The sequence below is a fragment of the Eumetopias jubatus genome, unplaced genomic scaffold (assembly GCF_037043125.1).
Source record: "Eumetopias jubatus isolate StellerSeaLion01/CBP00866 unplaced genomic scaffold, mEumJub1_p1.0 scaffold_1, whole genome shotgun sequence".
Taxonomy (NCBI): domain Eukaryota; kingdom Metazoa; phylum Chordata; class Mammalia; order Carnivora; family Otariidae; genus Eumetopias; species Eumetopias jubatus.
In genome coordinates this window covers 4,871,619-4,890,770 of record NW_028274807.1, presented here as the reverse complement: position 1 = coordinate 4,890,770, position 19,152 = coordinate 4,871,619, and the positions used below count along the sequence as shown (strand labels likewise).

General features: G+C 44.8%; 1 protein-coding gene across 1 annotated transcript in view; it reads left to right on the top strand.

Moving 5' to 3' along the window:
• Window positions 1-19,152, top strand: part of BACE2 (beta-secretase 2) — a 90,938-nt gene that overhangs the window by 57,915 nt on the left and 13,871 nt on the right. The window contains exon 8 of the mRNA XM_028126488.2: window positions 4,705-4,873. Coding sequence (XP_027982289.2) covers window positions 4,705-4,873 — 169 coding nt within the window. The remainder of the gene's footprint in view (window positions 1-4,704; window positions 4,874-19,152) is intronic.

Here is a 19,152-nt window from a genome sequence, read left to right as displayed (position 1 = left end):
CATTTATTTGAGAGAAAGAACGAGAGAGCACAAGCAGGGGGAGCAGCAGAGGGAGAGGGAGAAGCAGACTCCCCGATGAGCAGGAAACCCGACAGGGGGCTCGATCTCAGGACCCCAGGACCATGACCCAAGCTGAAGGCAGATGCTTAACCAACTGAGCCACCCAGGTGCCCCCAAAACATGTTCTTTTAAAAAGGAGAATAAAACTGGACCCTCAGAGAGATGAAGACATCCTTTTGTTTTCCATATTCTGTAAGTCATTGGCTCCTTCCTCCTCCTGAGTTTCTAATCAAACAAAGCATGTTCTGCCCTGCTCCGTCATGCTTCTCACCTCCTCCCGGTTCCCGAGGTTCTCCGGTCCCCCGTTGCACCCCTCCGGGAACCCCCAGGTGCGCTCCGTGTAGCCCAGTCTCCTCCTTTCTGCCCTTAAAGCCATTGCCAGATGATCTTCCTAGGCGGCATCTTCCAGCCTGCTGTCCCTGCTGTGAGCCGTCAGTGAGTCCCCACTTGGTGCACACTGATGTCCTTATGCCTTGTGGCTCTCCGGTCCTCACTGGACCCTTCCACGCCCTTGACCTGCCACTCACCGGTCAGTGTCCTCCCGGGCCTCGTGCTTGCTCACTCTCCTGACCTTTACTTCTGCCACCCCCCCCCCCGCCAGAAATGCCCTCTCCACCCCCACTCCCTCTGCATATCCAGATTCTTCCCATCCTTCAAGATCCAACTCAAACAACCCCTCTTTTGTCGAACCTCTGCTGAGCAGAATAACCCATTTGTGAGCCTGCCCTTCAGACTCCTAATGCATGCTTCCTAGTCTACTCATCCCGCAGGCAGTCACCCCTTTAGGGGGTATTTTATGCTGTTGCCCTTTTCGTTGGACTTTGGTTTGCTTTAAAAGCACACATACACACTTCAGAGTTCTTCCTCAGTTAGGTTAATTCCTTGCAGAGGAGAACCATGAGATCGGAGATCCTTGCTCCTTCCCTGGCACGAGCATGCAGTGGAGACTAGTGTGTAATCACTGTTTTTTGGGAACAGACAGATCAATGTGCCTTTGTCGTGATTTGGTGACCTTGGGACAAAGGGTGGGATGGGGGATAGGGAAGGAGGAATGATTTCAGAAGTAAAAAGGAAGTGATAATGCTGCCTTTTCCCTTCTCCGCTTTACACGTGGGGACGTGCCTTCCAGGAATGGTGGGTTACTGGGGAAGAGCCTGAGAGCCTCAAGAGAAAACACGGCTGGACAGAGGACCCGCTGACCGAGGCTTGAGTTACATGCTCAGCTCCGCCCCTGACTCAACGCTGTAACGTGGAGCAGATCACTGAGCCCTTTCTCCATCTGTCCCTTTAACTATAAAGGGAGGAATCGTAATACTTGCCAAAGACATTTTCACTGCACACAGTGATATGTTTTCTGCATCTTTAAAATAATTGCTCTTTATGATGAAATTTTGGCCAGTCGAACAGCACGATTTGGACAGTATTTCCTCAGTGTGCTTTGTAACTAAAGTTGAAGCCTAGCTTCAGGACAGAGGTGAGCGTGTAATCGTAAATAAATGGCGGGGCCGTTGGTTGGCAGAATCAGGGACTCGCTAAGATGCAGGAGAAAACAGGCGTTCGGGGGAAAATCTACGACGTCCAGGGCGGGTAGTAACCACCAGAGCTGGAAGGTGACTGGGGCTCAGCAGCTGGTTCCAGGACCGAGCGTGGCCCAGGGGCAGGAATACGACGAGGGAGGCTTAGGAGCGTTGCCTTTAATTTTTGTTAATCTCTGCGTGAGAATCCAGTATTATTCTCACGAGACTGTAGATATTTTTTGGTTGACTTTGACAGGTTCACATTTTTGGTTCTTAAAAATCTGCTTCCCCTGCTGTTTTCCTGATTTCTTAACTCAACATTCCCATTCCCTTTTCTTTCTGTTGCCTCCTTGGAAAAGGGCTTGGATGGGCAGTTGTGAACCATCACTTGCCGATAACCTCACAAGCTCTGTGTGTCACTGACACAGCCCCCGGGGTCAGCGCTGGGGGCTCACCTCCTAACACTGCAGCTCTGCCTGCCTGCCCCCCTCTCCCTAACGTTTAGGGCAATCGTCAGGGCTCCTTCCCCCCAAAGTTTTAGAATAGGGCCCGTGCCTAGGACCTTTCTGGCATCGGCAGGACTAGATGGGCATGTGCTTGCTGGTGCAGAAAAGAGTTGTGTCAAAGGCAATTACCTTAAATTTTGTCTGTCTGCACTCTTTCCCAAAAACACATGGGCTGCATCTTTTTTGGCCCGTTGACAAAAGCAGCCCCCAACCCTAGCCCACAGGCAAATTCTGGTTTTCTTTTCCACATAACCCTAAAAATGTAAATAATTTCAGTCTACCACTGGTTGGTCTATTTGTGCTATTTTAGTTGAAGACAGACAGTTTATTCTGAGATCTAGCAATACTTCAGCTTTCCCCAGCTTGTTACAGCATCTACAGTCTGGAACTTTTATTGGCAGTCAGCTGGGACACACAAGGAGTAAAAGATACCAATTCGGTCTGCATATTTTTGCATCAATATTCTCAGTTACACGATAGGTGATAATTGATTGGGTTTTATTATAGAATTAGTTCCTTCAAAGGCCGGGGTGTATTGTGTGTGTGTGTGTCCACGTACTTTCCTAGGGCTTGCTTACAAACCCTTAGGTGAAGGTGCTGTGGCGGCAGGCAGGTCAGTGATCCCCTGCCTTTGCCTAATTTGAGTTGATCGTGAGAAGTTGTGTCTTTTGTTTGATGCTTATCGAGAGCTCAGCACCACTCATTCACATCACCTGCATTGATTGAAGCCCTCCTGGGCGCCTCCCCTACCCTCACAGCAGCCGAGGGGCCGGGAGCGTAGCGGAGAACAGAATGAATGACTCCTTGCCTCGAAGCTGGGCTTGCAGGCAGACAGACCAGTCGTGGAGGGTTCTGACTGCGGGCACAGTTTTGGACCCAGTAGCTGCTCCGTGTCTAGCCGTTGATGACGCCAGGGGCTGTCACAGCTCTGTCCTGGCTCACCCCCGCCCTGGCAGCCCCTCTCCCTCTTGCGGTCCGCCGCTGTCAAGGGCGCTGAAGTTCATCTTCCTCGGGTATCAGCTTGATCATATTCTCTTTCTCTAGTACGACTTCTGGTTTCCTTTTCTGCCCAGACGTTAAATAGTGCTCCCGTGTTTCCCTGTCCTAGGGGCTGGTGCTCCGTCCGGCCTCTGTGCTGTGGTTTGCCTCCCGGCTGCACCCCTCCCTGCCGCACCCTCTAAAAATCCCCACCCCTTACGCTCGCTCCGGCCACAGTGCCCCGGGCTCCCAGCCTTGCCCTCCGCAATCTTTCTTGTGCTTTTACCCCTAAATTAGGGCTGGTCAGTACTCACAAGGAAGTCCTTCTTCCTACTCATTTTTCCCTTTATTGCTTTTTTTCCAGATGTTTGGTATTTTGTCTTCCTAAGCCGCTCTATTCTTTTGGTTGCCTGCATTTGAATACTTTGCTGTTAAAACACAAAGGGATTGTTCTCACCCAGGTGACATTGGTTTGCTCCTTGATTAAGTTTTGACTCATTTCTTCGCAGACTCTCCCCCCGAGGACCTCAAGGGCCATGTGTGTTGTGTTGATGGAACTTGCCCGGCCCCTGGTCCTCCTCCTCATGGGAGCTTCCTACGAGGGGGTGCTGGGTCTTCTCCCTGTGACAGCTTCTGTCTCTCTGAGGAAATAAATCATCCTGCTTCCGCCCTGCTGCCTACTTTTAAGCTCTCTCTGGCAGAGGATGACAAAGACAGCATCCTGGGGCCAGTTAGGAGCATTGCAGTCTCGCAGGAGAGCAGAGGATGCTAATGGTCCAGAAGCCATGGGGTTGCAAAGGAAGGCCTGCAGCCTCTTGTTACGGTTTTGGTTTCCATGTAGGGAAAGAGATCCTGGCCCGGTGCTGTAGGGCCTGAGGAAGTGAGTGAATCACAGACCTACTGAAACAGAAGACTTTGAAAAAAAGCAGATTTGGGGAGCCTGTTGAGTGTGGCAAAGATCTGGCCGGAGGTCAAGATTTGGGCATCAGCATAGAGCCCTGGGGTGTGCTTAGGGCCCTGGGGCCACATGGGTCACCTGGGGGGTGGGGTGGGGGCGATGGCCGCCAGGAGGCCGGAGCCTTGGCGTTCTCTGATGCTTACAGTGAGGAAGGTAAAGTGAATCCTACACTGGTGCCTGAGAAGGGGCAGCCAGTGTTGGGAGGAAGACGAGACAACGCTTTCTCAGAGGCCAAGGGAAGGAGGAGATTTGAGGGGGAGAGTTAGTTGGTCCACATCATGGTAGAGGGGCCTGTCCCACTCCACATTTACTCACCTGCCCCCTCCCTGGATGGGAAACCTCAAGGGCGTGGGACTGTGTGTTGGTTGCTGGTACTGAGGCAGCATCTAGGCCATGCCACGTGCTGGATGGATGGATGGACGGAGGGATGGGTGTATGGGTGCCCCTGTGTGTAGTTGCAGGCAACGCACGTGTTTTTATCACTTTCAGTAATGTTTATCACTGTTATCATGCTTATGATGTCATCCTTGGGTGGCAGGGACCCGGGAGGGTGATGTCATCTCCCCCTCCCCCTGCGTCGCCCCACGGCACCTGGGAGGGTTGGAACGCGCTGTGGCCTCAAGAGCTTTGTGATATTGCCGGATTCATGCTTTCCCCTGTCTGTGTGCTCTGTCCTCATAAATAGCTCTACATCCAGCCCATGATGGGGGCGGGCCTGAATTATGAATGTTACCGATTCGGCATTTCACCTTCCACGAATGCGCTGGTGATCGGTGCTACCGTAATGGAGGGCTTCTACGTGATCTTCGACAGAGCTCGGAAGAGGGTGGGCTTTGCAGCCAGCCCCTGTGCAGGTAAGTGATGCTCGCACTGGACGGGGAGCCCCAGCTGGAGTACTCGACGTCCGTTCACTGACTTGGGAGCAACTCTTGATGACGGGTCAGTTGCCTTTGGATTGTTCCCACAGGCCCGTTATCTGTGGTCGGTCGTATCAGTAGGACGCAGGGCAGGATGCAGAGAGGAGCAAATGAGTCCCTCGTGTAAAACGTTTAGTCCCATGCTTGACACGTGGCAAATGCGTGATCGATGTTAGTATGGTGGTTATTTCTCACGTTCAAGTTAAAATGGTATCTCACACCACAGAGTAAAGATAGGGGTCCTTGGGGAAGAATTACAGTTTTTTGACAGGAAAATTAAAGATTCATGGGTAAGCTGTGTATTTTTTTTTCCATCAAAGCAGTCTGCATTGTGCAATAAGAAGTAAATGCCTATCATTGCTCTTTCTTGAAATCCTAAAATGATGAGATCAAGGAGTGTGTTTTCCTTCTAGAACCCCTTTGAAGAGCTGGTTTGGGGGTGAGTTAGCAGCATTGCTCTGTGAAGCTGAGCTTGAAGGTTGGGCCAGTGTTCAGGGAAACCACAGGAGAGAGGGCAGGAAAGGTGATGGGTGGGTAAACCCCCAAACTCGAAAATGTCTGTAGACGAACAGTTTGCTAGGATGGAGTGTCCACACAGCGCAAGGTTTACTGGGAGGGTCGGGTACCTCCGGCAGAAAAGGCCAGTCCTAGACGTGGGTATGAACTGGGATCGCTGGGGACGCGTGGAGAGCACGTGAGCAGGCGGTGGGATTTCAGGGGACTGACAGATCCTGGCATGTGGGATTCAGAGTTGGCGGGTAACATGCCAATGGAGAGAAAAATTAAGCACATGTGAGGCAGCAAGGAGGTGGGACAGGAGAAGACGACAGGCTGTGGGTTGAGACATGGGTCCCCACGCAATGCGGGGAGGGAGGTGCGAATTTGAGGAAACACTCAGGATAGTGACCCACAGGCAGGAATGCTGGCTGATCTGGTCGCCCCGACCCTGACCGGACCTTCACTGGGATCTAAAACCTACGGAGAAGTCTGGGGGAGAGCCATGGAGATGGGGGGGGGGGGTGGTTGTGCAGGCAAAATGTCAGATGATCTCAGTTGATTTATTCCAGAGGGAGACATTTCAGGTCTTATTTACTATGCGGCTTGCGGTGGTAAAATGCGAATCCTGGTAAATAAAGCAGGTCAGTCATGCTTCCTATCCTTGTTTGGACACACGGGCGTTCCGGAGGGGCAAATAACACTTTGGAGAGTGGGAGGAGACGCATATTAGAGGGAAAACTTACATGTGGAATATTAGTCCAACTCACGTGCTGCGTAAATAAAAGCACCCAACACCGTGTACATACTTGATGGTTGCAAATCCCTTCTTAAGTGTTAACGCCGAGCTCTCTCGCTCTGCATTGGTGAACAGGCTTGGAATCCTTGGGGCTTGTCATTTTGTCATCTTTGTCGGGAGTGAATGTTTACCTCTCAGAGTGCATTAACTGTTTTTAGCCTGGGAGGTATCCCTGGAGAGACCTTCCTCTGTCTCCCAGCTGTGAGTATTTCACGTCTTGTAACCCAGAGAACTAAGCACTAAAGCAATTTTCCCCACAATTTCTGTTCTCTTGTTAAATACCATGAAAATAGAGGCTACTATGGCAACAGCCCTTATATCGTCCACTTAATACCGCAGAGCGCGTAATCACAGCGTCTCCTAAGTGAATTGCTGTTGGAAATAGTTTAATATTAAGTGTCTGCCAGCAAAGCAACATTCATCCCTGCCTTTCAGTGTGAATTCTTTGTTAGGTGTGCTTATAGAGGTTTTTTTGTTACTATTTAAAAAAAAAAAAAAAAAGGCGTATTTAAGGTTTCGGTACTTAAACATTTGATTTTACCAGCAGTGGGAATAGACAAGGATATGTCTCCTCTTCTGTGCAAACTGTTTAGCCATTAAAGTAATTACTTCCCTCCAAACTGCAAATTAGGAGCCAGACAGTGGTCTATAGCACTGTAATAAATGGAAGAGGTACACTGCCTTTTTTTTCTCTTTTAAAAGTGTTTATTTTTAATTTATCACATGCTTTAAAATAACAAAATGATTTAAGGCCTAGGAAGTCATGTGCTTTGGGCACACTTATGGAACACACAGATTTAACAAATGCTAACATTTTGTCGTATTTTCTTCAAAAATTTGTTAACAGAAACAGAAAATAAATATAGCTTAAAGCCCCACCACACTGCCTTGCCCAGAATGACCCTTTATCCTGAAACTGGGGTCGGTTCTTCTCATAATTACTACACACTTAAGATTTGGCTACATAGTTATAAGTGCCTTGGATTACTTGTCTTTTGCTTGGTGACAGTTTAGCCCCGCCCCATGTTTAGCAGCACTGTCTGACCTTGTGCAGGTGCTGAGGGTCAGGAATCGAGGAGCAGCTTAGCTGGGTGGTTCTGGGCTAGGGTCTCCCAGTGGGGTGGAGGGTCCTACTGGTAGCTCACTCAATGTGGTACATGAGAGGAGCCCTCCTTTCTAAACCATTGGGACCTCCCGCCAGGCTTCGCTGAACATCCTTAAGATGAGCACCTGGTCACCCCGGAGCAAGTGATTCCAGAGAGTAAGAGTGCCACAGAGCACCCAGGCCACAGTCTTTTGTGCACCCAATTTTGAAAGTGACATGCTATCACTTCTGCCCTGTTCCATTGGTTGCTCAGAACAACCCTGTCCCAGTGTGGGTAGGGATTACCCAAAAGGAAATACCAGCGAGCAGGGATCATTGGAGTCCCCTTAGAACCTGTCTCCTGTCTACCTATAAATAAGTAGAAATACCATGTAACAAAACGTTGGTTGCTTGGTTGGTTGTGGGGTTTTGGTATTTTTACATGTATGTGAATGCTCTACAGTACTGTGCATATCCTTTTCCAGCCTGCTTGATTGCTCCGCATTCCACATTTACTGGATCTTTCCTGTTGATAGGAGTACTAGGTCACTCATTTTGACCGCTGTGTAGTATTCTGTTGTATGAATATACCCAGATTATTTACCCAGTTCTGCCTTGATTACCATTTGGATTGTTTCTAATATTTGCAATCATAAACAGCACTGCAGTGAACATCTTTCTGCATACTGTTGAGATCTTCCGAAAATGGAATTTCTAGGTGGTTTGGTATGCTAGTCCTCAGCGTTACTGCCTACTGTCAGATTTGTCTTGGACCATCAGAATTACATAAGATTGTTAACTTGTGGGGCGCCTGGGTGGCTCAGTCATTAAGCGTCTGCCTTCGGCTCGGGTCATGGTCCCAGGCTCCTGGGATCAAGCCCCGCGTCGGGCTCCCTGCTCCGCGGGAAGCCTGCTTCTCCCTCTCCCACTCCCCCTGCTTGTGTTCCTGCTCTTGCTCTCTCTCTCTCTCTCTCTCTCTCTCTCTCTCTCTGTCAAATAAATAAAATCTTAAAAAAAAAAAATGTTAACTGTTTTCTTTGTTTTTGTTTTTTGCCAATCTGTATGACATAGTGTCACAGTTTGATTACTTCTGAGATGATGCAACGTTTTTTAAAAAGATTTATTTATTGCGGAGGGAGAGGGAGAGAGAATCTCAAGCAGACTCCCCACTGAGCTTGGAGTCCATCTCTTGGCTCGATCCCAGGACCCTGAGATCATGAGCTGAGCCAAAACCAAGAGTCGGACACTCAACCCACTGAGCCATCCAGGTGCCCCGAGATGATACAACTTTTGATATGGGGTGTCTGAGCTTTCCTTCTGATGGTGAATTTTTCTACCAATAGCTTATGTACATTTTTCTACCTATCTTTTTTATTGATGTCTATACATTCTTTTTTTTTTTAAACGTTTTATTTATTTATTCATGAGAGAAAGAGAGAGAGAGGCAGAGGGAGAAGCAGGCTCCCAAGGAGCAGGGAGCCTGATGCGGGACTCGATCCCAGGACCCCAGGATCACGACCTGAGCCGAAGGCAGACGCTTAAACATCTGAGCCACCCAGGCGCCCGATGTCTATACATTCTTAATATTTGATCCATTAATTTGGGGGCTTATGCATTGTGAATAATACCTGCTAATCTCTCGGGATTTCTTCTACTTGTTTTTATTATCTTTCATTTACGTTTTTTTAAATTTAGTGAGATAAAATGTACCAATGTCTTTCTGTGGCTTTTACTCTTATTTAAGAAATTTTTCTTCAATCTAAGGAGATAGAGATTTTTTTCTAAAGATACCGTGTACTTCCCCCCCCCATTTTCTCATATAATGTGAAGTAGGAATCTAATTTTCTTTTTTTTAATTTTTATTGTTATGTTAATCACCATACATTACATCATTAGTTTTTAATGTAGTGTTCCATGATTCATTGTTTGTGCATAACACCCAGTGCTCCACGCAGAATGTGCCCTCTTTAATACCCATCACCAGGCTAACCCATCCCCCCACCCCCTCCCTTCTAGAACCCTCAGTTTGTTTTTCAGAGTCCATCGTCTCTCCTGGTGCGTCTCCCCCTCCGACTTACTCCCCTTCATTCTTCCCCTCCTGCTATCTTCTTCTTTTTTTTCTTTAACATATAATGTATTATTTGTTTCAGAGGTACAGGTCTGTGACTCAACAGTCTTGCACAATTCACAGCACTTGCCATAGCACATACCCTCCCCAGTGTCTATCACCCAGCCACCCCATCCCTCCCACCCCCAACCACTCCAGTAACACACAGTTTGTTTCCTGAGATTAAGAATTCCTCCTATCAGTGAGGTCATATGATACATGTCTTTCTCTGATTGACTTATTTCGCTCAGCATAACACCCTCCAGTTCCATCCACGTCATTGCAAATGGCAAGATCTCATTCCTTTTGATGGCTGCATAATATTCCATTGTGTATATATACCACCTCTTCTTTATCCATTCATCTGTCGATGGACATCTTGGCTCTTTCCACAGTTTGGCTATTGTGGACATTGCTGCTATAAACATTGGAGTGCACGTACCCCTTCGGATCCCTACATTTGTATCTTTGGGGTAAATACCCAGTAGTGCAATTGCTGGATCGTATGGTAGCTCTATCTTCAACTGTTTGAGGAACCTCCATACTGTTTTCCAGAGGGGTTGCACCAGCTTGCATTCCCACCAACAGTGTGGGAGGGTTCCCCTTTCTCCACATCCCCGCCAACATCTGTCATTTCCTGACTTGTTCATTTTAGCCATTCTGACTGGTGTGAGGTGGTATCTCATTGAGGTTTTGATTTGGATTTCCCTGATGTCGAGCGATGTTGAGCACTTTTTCATGTGTCTGTTGGCCATTTGGATGTCTTCTTTGGAAAAATGTCTGCTCATGTCTTCTGCCCATTTCTTGATTGGATTCTTTGTTCTTTGGGTGTTGAGTTTGATAAGTTCTTTATAGATTTTCGATACTAGCCCTTTATCTGATATGTCATTTGCAAATATTTTCTCCCATTCTGTCGGTTGTCTTTTGGTTTTGTGGACTATTTCTTTTGCTGTGCAAAAGCTTTTCATCTTGATGAGGTCCCAATAGTTCATTTCTGCCCTGGCTTCCCTTGCCTTTGGTGATGTTTCTAGGAAGAAGTTGCTGCAGCTGAGGTCGAAGAGGTTGCTGCCTGTGTTCTCCTTTAGGATGTTGATGGACTCCTGTCTCACGTTTAGGTCTTTCAACCATTTGGAGTCTTATTTTTGTGTGTGGTGTAAGGAAATGGTCCAGTTTCATTCTTCTGCATGTGGCTGACCAATTTTCCCAACACCATTTGTTGAAGAGACTGTCTTTTTTCCTTTGGACATTCTTCCCTGCTTTGTCAAAGATGAGTTGACCGTAGAGTTGAGGGTCCATTTCTGGGCTCTCGATTCTGTTCCATTGATCTATGCGTCTGTTTTTGTGCCAGTACCATGCTGTCTTGATGATGACAGCTTTGTAATAGAGCTGGAAGTCCGGAATTGTGATGCCGCCAGCTTTGCTTTTCTTTTTCAGCATTCCTCTGGCTATTCGGGGTCTTTTCTGGTTCCATACAAATTTTAGGATTATTTGTTCCATTTCTTGGAAAAAAGTGGATGGTATTTTGATGGGGATTGCATTGAATGTGTAGATTGCTCTAGGTGGAATCTAATTTTTATAAGGACATTCAGTTTTCTCAGCATTGTTTATTGAGTATATTATCCCCTCTGTGATATACAGAAAAGACTAAAAATAATGCAATGATGTCCTACATACCCACCATCTAGGTTTTTTTTTTAAGATTTTATTTATTTATTTGACAGAGAGCGAGCATAAGCAGAGGGAGAGGGAGAAGCAGGCTCTCCACTCGTTGCGGGACTCGATGCCAGGACCCTGAGATCATGACCTGAGCTGAAGGCAGATGCTTTACCAACTGAGCCACGCAGGCGCCCCCCACCATCTAGATTTGATAATTTTTACATTTTGCCATCTATCAGTTTATGTGTATATGTAGTTTTTGTTTGAACCGTTTACAAATAGGTTGCAGGTATCATGACATTTTGCCCCTAAATATTTCACTCCATAATATTTCATCCATAAATATCTCTTAAAAAGGACAGGCTCATACATAAATGTAATACCACTATGACACCTAACAATTTAACAATACTTACATTGTATTATGTAATATCTAGGCTGTATTCAGATTTCCTCAGTTACCTCAAAAATGGTTTCCTTAGCTATGGGTTGGTTTTTTTTTTTTTTCTTTTGAAGGCCAATTTTTTGGTAGAATATATCCTATTCAGATTTGTCTGGATTTTTCCTAATAGTATCGTTTAACATGTTCATTTAACCTTAATTTATTTCTGTAAACTTGAACTTAGGTCTCGAGGCTTGGTTAGATTCAGGTTAAATTAATTTTGCAAGATACCTACTAAATTTTAATAACCTCTTTGTCACATACCAAGACCCAGTATGGATCTGGATCTGTTATTTCTGAGCATTCTCTTTTATCCCATTGGTGTGGTTGCGGTCCCTGTGCTGTAACATACGGTTTACTTTCTGTAGTTACAATAAGACTTAATATCTAGCAAGGGCTCAGCTCTTCTCCTTATTCTTCTTTAAATGCTCTTGGCTACTTTTGTCCTTTTATTCAACTTGTCAAGATCTCAGAACTCTATTGGGATTTTGATTGGAATTGCATTGGATTTACAGATTAAATTGAGAAGAAACCAAGTCTTTATTATATAAGTCTTCTCACCGTGCATGTACTAATTCTCATTTGTTTAGGTCTTCTTTTATGTCCTACAGCAGCTTTGTAGTTTTCTCCAAGAGGGTCTTACACATATGCTTCTTGCTAGATACCTGTTAGCTCTTACTGTTACTATAAGTGAGATTGTTTTAAATTGCATTTTGATTGTTTGGTCTATAGGCATGCAGGGGCTTTTTGTATATTAATCTTATATCCAGCCACCCACCTTGCTGAATTCTTTTAAAAAATAGTTGTTAGAATTGCTTGGGTTTTCTATGAAAGCATTCATATAGTCTGATGCATGCAGCAGGTTTGTGGAATTGCCTTTGGATTCTCAGTTTGCTGAAATTGTTTGGTCTGAATGGAAAAACAGTTTGACATTTTCTACTAATGTTAAACATATTCCTACTCTATGACTCAGCAGCTTCACTCCTAGGTATATGCAGCAGGGAGATGAATGTGTGTGTCCACCCAAAGACTTGACCAGAAGCGGCTTTATTCATAAAATGAACTAAAGTACTACATCACTCAGTAAGTACATTATTACATAAAACCACCATTTTCGTCAAACTAAAAACAGCCCAAAATGTAATGAAGGAGAATGGATAAACAAATTATGACACAGCAGTTTTCCTTTTGCTGAAAAGTGTACTTTAGGATCTCTTTTAAATTTCATTTTGCCCCAATTTTTGAATCATAGTTTAACCGCGTATGGAATTCTAGGTTGACCATTTTCCCTTAGTGTTTTGAAGGTGATATTTTCAGTGTTTCTGGCCAACATTATTGCTGGCAAAAAAAAAAAAAACCCCGGTCAGTTTCAGTTGTTGTACCTTCGAGGGTAATCTGTTTGTTTTCTCTGGTTGCTGTTCAGACTTAGGCTACATTTTTCGTCTTCTGGAGTTTCACCATGATGTATCTGGATATCAGTTGTTTTTCCTCTTGCTCCAAGACTCATTGTGCTCTCTGAATCTGACAATTCATGTTTTTTATCATCAATCCTAGAGAATTCTAAGCTGTTACCTCCTCCACTCTTGCCTCACACCCATTTTTACTAGTTTCTTCTGGATCTCCTGAGATAAATTTTGAGATTTCTCATTATTTCCTCCATGTCCCTTGACCTTTCATTCATATTTTCCTTTCTTTATCTTTGCTGCATTCTGTGTAGTTTCTGCAGACACATCTTCTGTTGCCCTAGTTCTCTCCAGCTGTGTTCAGTCTACCATTTAACCTATTCAGTGAGGTTTTCTTTTTATAAAGATTTTATTTATTCATTTGAGGGAGTGAGAGAGAGAGAGCTCACAAGCATGCATGAGCAGGAAGGAGCAAAGGGGGAGGGAGAAGGAGAGAGAATCTCAGGCAGACTTGATGCTGAGTGCAGAGCCGTATGTGGGCCTCCATCCCACAACCACAGAATCACAACCTGAGCTGAAACCAAGAGTTTAACGCTCAACCGACTGCCCCACCCAGGCACCCCAGCCTATTCAGTGAGTTTTTAATGACATTGCTTGTGTTTTTCATTTCTCGAAATTCCACTTTGTACCCTTTCAAATATACTAGTTTACTTTCCTGTAGTGTCCTGTAATAATTTTGTCATGGCTTGTATTTACTTTGTCTCCATTATTTTCTTTGATTTTTGAAAATGGCCAGATAATGTTCCAGTGATACAGTGCAGTATATAGTGCCTCACGCCCTCAGAGGCAATCATGAGTACATAATCCTCTGTTATGTGGATGTTCCGTAATTTATTTAACAATTCCTTACTGATATATTTAAGTTGTTTCCAGTCTCTTGTTACTATAAACAGTGTTGGAATGATACCATTTGTCTGTGTTCATTCACACATATGAAAGTATACCTACCTCAAGGATAGATGACTGGAAGTAGAATTGCCAGGTTAAAGGGTACAAGCATTTGTGATTTTTTTTTTTTTTTAAGATTTTATTTATTTATTTGAGAGAGAGAGGGAGAGAGCATGAGCCAGGGGGAGCGGAGAAGCAGACTCCTCACTGCGCAGGGATCCCGATGCGGAGCTCGATCCAAGAACCCTGTGATTATGACCTGAGCTGAAGGCAGCTGCTTAAGGACTGAGCCACCCACGCGCCCCAAGCATTTGTAATCTTGATGGTTATTGTCACATTGCCTTCCAAGGAGGTTGTACTTTTTTATACCTGGTTGTACCAGTTCTCTAGCAACGTATACAATGGCCTGACTCCCCAGTCAGCGTCACCAACAAGGTTCCCACACTTTTGGGAATTTTGCCGGTCTGATAGGTGGGAATGATGATCTCAGCGTAGTTTTATTTAATTACTTTATATGCGTGAGATTGAGTTTATTTTCATGTGTCTAAGGGCATTTGTTTTTCCTTTTCTGTGAACTGTTTGCTCATATCTTTTCCCTATTATTTTCTATTGGGTTTTTAGTTTTTTATATTGATTTGTAGAAACTCTGTGTAATGGAGTAATTAACCATTTGATGAAAAAAAACTATAATCCATATTTCAGTTCTACATTATTTACAGATTTACTTTGCTGCTGATGAATTTTATTATAAAAATGCTTTTATGTGTTTAAATATATCAGTCTTTTGTTTTAAGGCTATTAGGTTTGAAGTCACATTTTAAATGACTTTCTTGGGGCACCTGGGTGGCTCAGTTGGTGAAGCATCTGCCTTTGGCTCAAATCGTGATCCCAGGGTCCTGGGATCGAGGCCCCACGTCTGGCTCCCTGCTCAGCAGGGAGCCTGCTTCTCCCTCTCCCTCTGCCTGCCGCTCTGCCTACTTGTGCTCTCTCTCTCTGTCAAATAAATAAAATCTTTTTAAAAAAAATAGATGTCCTTCTTTATTGAAATTATTTTGTGATCTGTGCAAGTACTTTTAGGTTTGATATACCTTGACGTAGTTTGTATGGATAACCTTTTTTTCCCCCAAGATGACTACCCCATTGTTCCTATAACATTTTTCAAATAATCCACATTTTCTTCACTGATTAGAAATTCCACAATTATCATATGCCAAATTCCAGTAAATATTTGGAAGCTATGTGTTTATCTCTGGACTTTCCATTCTGTTCGATTGATATATCTTACAGCCTTAGTTTCCGTTCATTATTCTTCTTTATTCAAACCTTCCCTGCTGTTCTTAATTTTACTTTCCGTTGTGAACTTTTAAGTCAGTCTGTTAAAAATATCTTGTTAGTATTTTTGTGAGGTTTTAATCACTGTAAACACAGCTATTGTATAATCTCAAGCATTTTGTTCTGTTTTCCTATCATTTATGGAGAGCTGATCTCTTTGTGTTTGGGTCTGCCGACTGTTCTCTCATGGTGGATTTTCTTCTCATTTGGTTTGCAACTTTTTGTTGTGAGCTTATCTTTAGTGGGAATTTTTTTTTTCCCTTTGGAGAGAGTTCAGTGTACCTTGGGTTGTAAAAATGTTGCTATAAAGCAACTTTGCATTTGTTTCTGCTGAGTGTGAGGCGATGAGAACTTTTAGGATTTCTGCACCAAGCTGTGTAAATTTAGATGCCTGCCATGCTTGGGGTGGTGGTTGGGAGACTCTCTTTCTCTCGGGAAGATTCTTTCTTGCCCTCCCTGTGCTATGCTCCTCGGACCCCAGGCAGAGGCAGGCTTCCGGGTTGGCAGAGTTTTCCTGGAGTCCTCCACCAGTGGACCAGGCTCTATTCACCCATCTCTGTGGTGCTGGGGTCAAGTCTCCTGCCCACCCCCCCTCCACCCCCTTCCCCCTGTCCCTGGGCATTGGATCCCCAGTTCTAGGGCCTATTTCTAGGCTCATCTACATATTTAAAAATATGAGTTTATCATCTTTTCTATGTGTTATAGTAGGAGGAAGTTCTACCTTGGTGCCAACTAGCACTTGGCGGAGCCCAAATCTTTGGGAGCTTCCCTTTTCTCTTCATATCTTTTATTTGCTTTCCATAATAATTGGTGTTTGTCAGACAACACTTAGCTAGAGGATTAGGCTTTTCTATAGGGGTTGGGGCAGGGTGGGAAGGAGGGCAGGGAGTGGGAGCTCTTTGAAGACTTTTCCTAGGGAGCTTTCTAAAATACATCATGTCCCACACTGTCCCCTCCTTTTTCAGCCAGGGTGTATCAGAATGGTGGTGGGCGGGAGGGTGATGGTTATTTTGGAAAAAGATGCACAGATGCTTCTCTCATGCTGCCCTGCCTCTCCTCGCCTCACCCCCCAACCCCTACAAAGAGTCACTATTCTAGTCTCAGATCAGAGCCACGTAAATAAGGTTGGTGGCTCCCGTGTGCCATGGGGGCTGGCTGACCTGGAGCTTCAGCGGTTAGTGTCTCGCATGCCAAGAGCAGATGTTAGAGGCTGGAGCCTGTTCAGCTGCCTCTGTGTTGCCCGGGCCAAGTGTCCTGGAGCTAGGAAGATAATAGAGTGTTAAGAGTGACATCTCTCTCTTAATGTATCCAAAGCTTCTGAAATACCACCCATCTCTTTTTATAGAATAAGACATTTAGCACCCAAGAGCTGTATAGATTTCAGCTTTTACAACTTGAGACTCCTCGTGGATTGTGGCAGTCATTTCACTGTGAATTTTCCTTGCTGCAGGTTGAAAGTGGATCATCTGGTACATATTCATATTTAAAAATAGGAAAGTTAGCTGTTAAGAGCAGAGTTGCAGAGATAGGCCTCTGCCATCTACTTAGAATCCAATTGAAAGATGCCAAGCCAGGGCCCCCAAAGACATGGATCAGGTAGCCCTCATTCCTCATTTGATAGAAAAGAACACTGAGGACTGGGGGTACGAAGTGGTTTTCATGTGGCTGCAGAGCAAAATGGCCCCGGGTCCAGGACACCAGTCCTGTAGACTCCAGAACACTCTTATCAAGTGAACCATAGAACCACCTCTACTCAGACGGCATCTTACTACCAAAGAGTTCATCCGGGGAGACAGTTCACTTTATTTTGCATACCATAGCAGAAAAGACCCAACCGTGATAATTTTTATAGTTGGCAAATTAATATGTCTTCCTTGGGTGCTCATTATCAACTGGGGCCGGATCTTCTAGGAGATAAGACAGAGAAAACATAATTGAAATTGTAACCCAAGACATTGATGAAAGATTTAAAATAACAATATATTAACAAGAGATCCTTAGGAAGCACCGACCTTACCCCAAGCACTGTGCTAAAGTACCTTCGGTTAGCTTGGTGAGCCATTCAACAAGACTGACTTGGAGCTGCCGTTACCTTCCCCAGTTTACAGATACAGAAACTGAGGGGCAAAGAAGTTAAGTAAATTGGTCACGATGACAGAGCTCATAAGTGGGAACTAGGACTTGAACCCCAGCAGTCGGACCCCAGGGTCCAGGCTCTTCACCAGTGCAGAGGATGGCCTCATAAATAATTAATAGTATAAATAAAATAGTATAAAAAATTAAAATCGGGGCACCTGGGTGGCTCAGTCGTTAAGTGTCTGCCTTCGGCTCAGGTCATGATCCCAGGTTCTGGGATCGAGTCCCACATCGGGCTCCCTGCTTGGCAGGAAGCCTGCTTCTCCCTCTCCCACTCCCCCTGCTTGTGTTCCTGCTCTCGCTATCTCTCTGTCAAATAAATAAATAAAATCTTTAAAAAAAAAATTAAAATCTAGGGCGCCTGGGTGGCTCAGTTGGTTAAGCGACTGCCTTCGGCTCAGGTCATGACCTGGAGTCCCGGGATCGAGTCCCACATCGGGCTCCCTGCTGAGCAGGGAGTCTGCTTCTCCCTCTGACCCTCTTCCCTCTCGTGCTCTCTATCTCCCATTCTCTCGCTCTCAAATAAATAAATAAAATCTTAAAAAAAAATTAAAATCTATTCCATGATCATAGAATTAGTAGCATATGTAAATAAGTGTACAAATCATCCACGGAATGGCATTCCTAGAAAATAGCTTCCAGTAATAATTTTAAATCACCTTCCCTTTAATTTTTTATTTCTTTCTTTTTAATTTTTAAGAATTTTTTTAAATTAAAATATGTATAATTTGTTTCAGGGGTACAGGTCTGTGATTCATCAGTCTTACACAATTCACAGTGCTCACAGTAGCACATACCCTCCCCAGTGCCCATCACCCAGCCACCCCAGCCCGCCCACCCCCCTCCCCTCCAGCAACCTTCAGTTTGTTTCCTGAGATTAAAGAGTCTCTTATGGTTTGTGTCCCTCTCTGATTTCGTTTTGTTTCATTTTTCCCTTCCTTCCCCTATGATCCTGTCTTGTTTATCAAATTCCTCGTATCAGTGAGATCATATGATATTTGTCTTTCTCAGACTGACTGACTTAGCATAATACCCTCTAGTTCCATCCACATCGTTGCAAATGGCAAGATTTCATATTTTTATGGCTGCATAATATTCCATTCTATATCTATATACACCACATCTTCTTTATCCATTCATCTGTTGATGGACATTTGGGCTCTTTCCATACGTTGGCTATTGTGGACATTGCTACCATAAACATTCGGGTGCAGGTGCCCCTTCGGATCGCTCCATTTGTATCTTTGGGGTAAATACCCAGTAGTGCAATTTGCTGGATCGTATGGTAGCTCTCTTTTCGACTGTTTGAGGAACCTCCATACTGTCTTCCAGAGGGGTTGCACCAGCTTGCATTCCCACCAACAGTGTAGGAGGGTTCCCCTTTCTCCACATCCCCGCCAACATCTGTCGTTTCCTGACTTGTTCATTTTAGCCATTCTGACGGGTGTGAGGTGGTATATCTCATTGAGGTTTTGATTTGGATTTCCCTGATGCCGAGCGATGTGGAGCACTTTTTCATGTGTCTGTTGGCCATTTGGATGTCTTCTTTGGAAAAATGTCTGTTCAAGTCCTATGCCCCTTTCTTGACTGGATTATTTGTTCTCTGGATGTTGAGTTTAAGAACTTCTTTATAGATTTTGGATACTAGCCCTTTATCTGATATGTCATTTGCAAATATTTTCTCCCATTCTGTCGGTTGTCTTTTGGTTTTGTGGACTGTTTCTTTTGCTGTGCAAAAAAGCTTTTTATCTTGATGTAGTCCCAATAGTTCATTTTTGCCCTGGCTTCCCTTGCCTTTGGCGATGTTTCTAGGA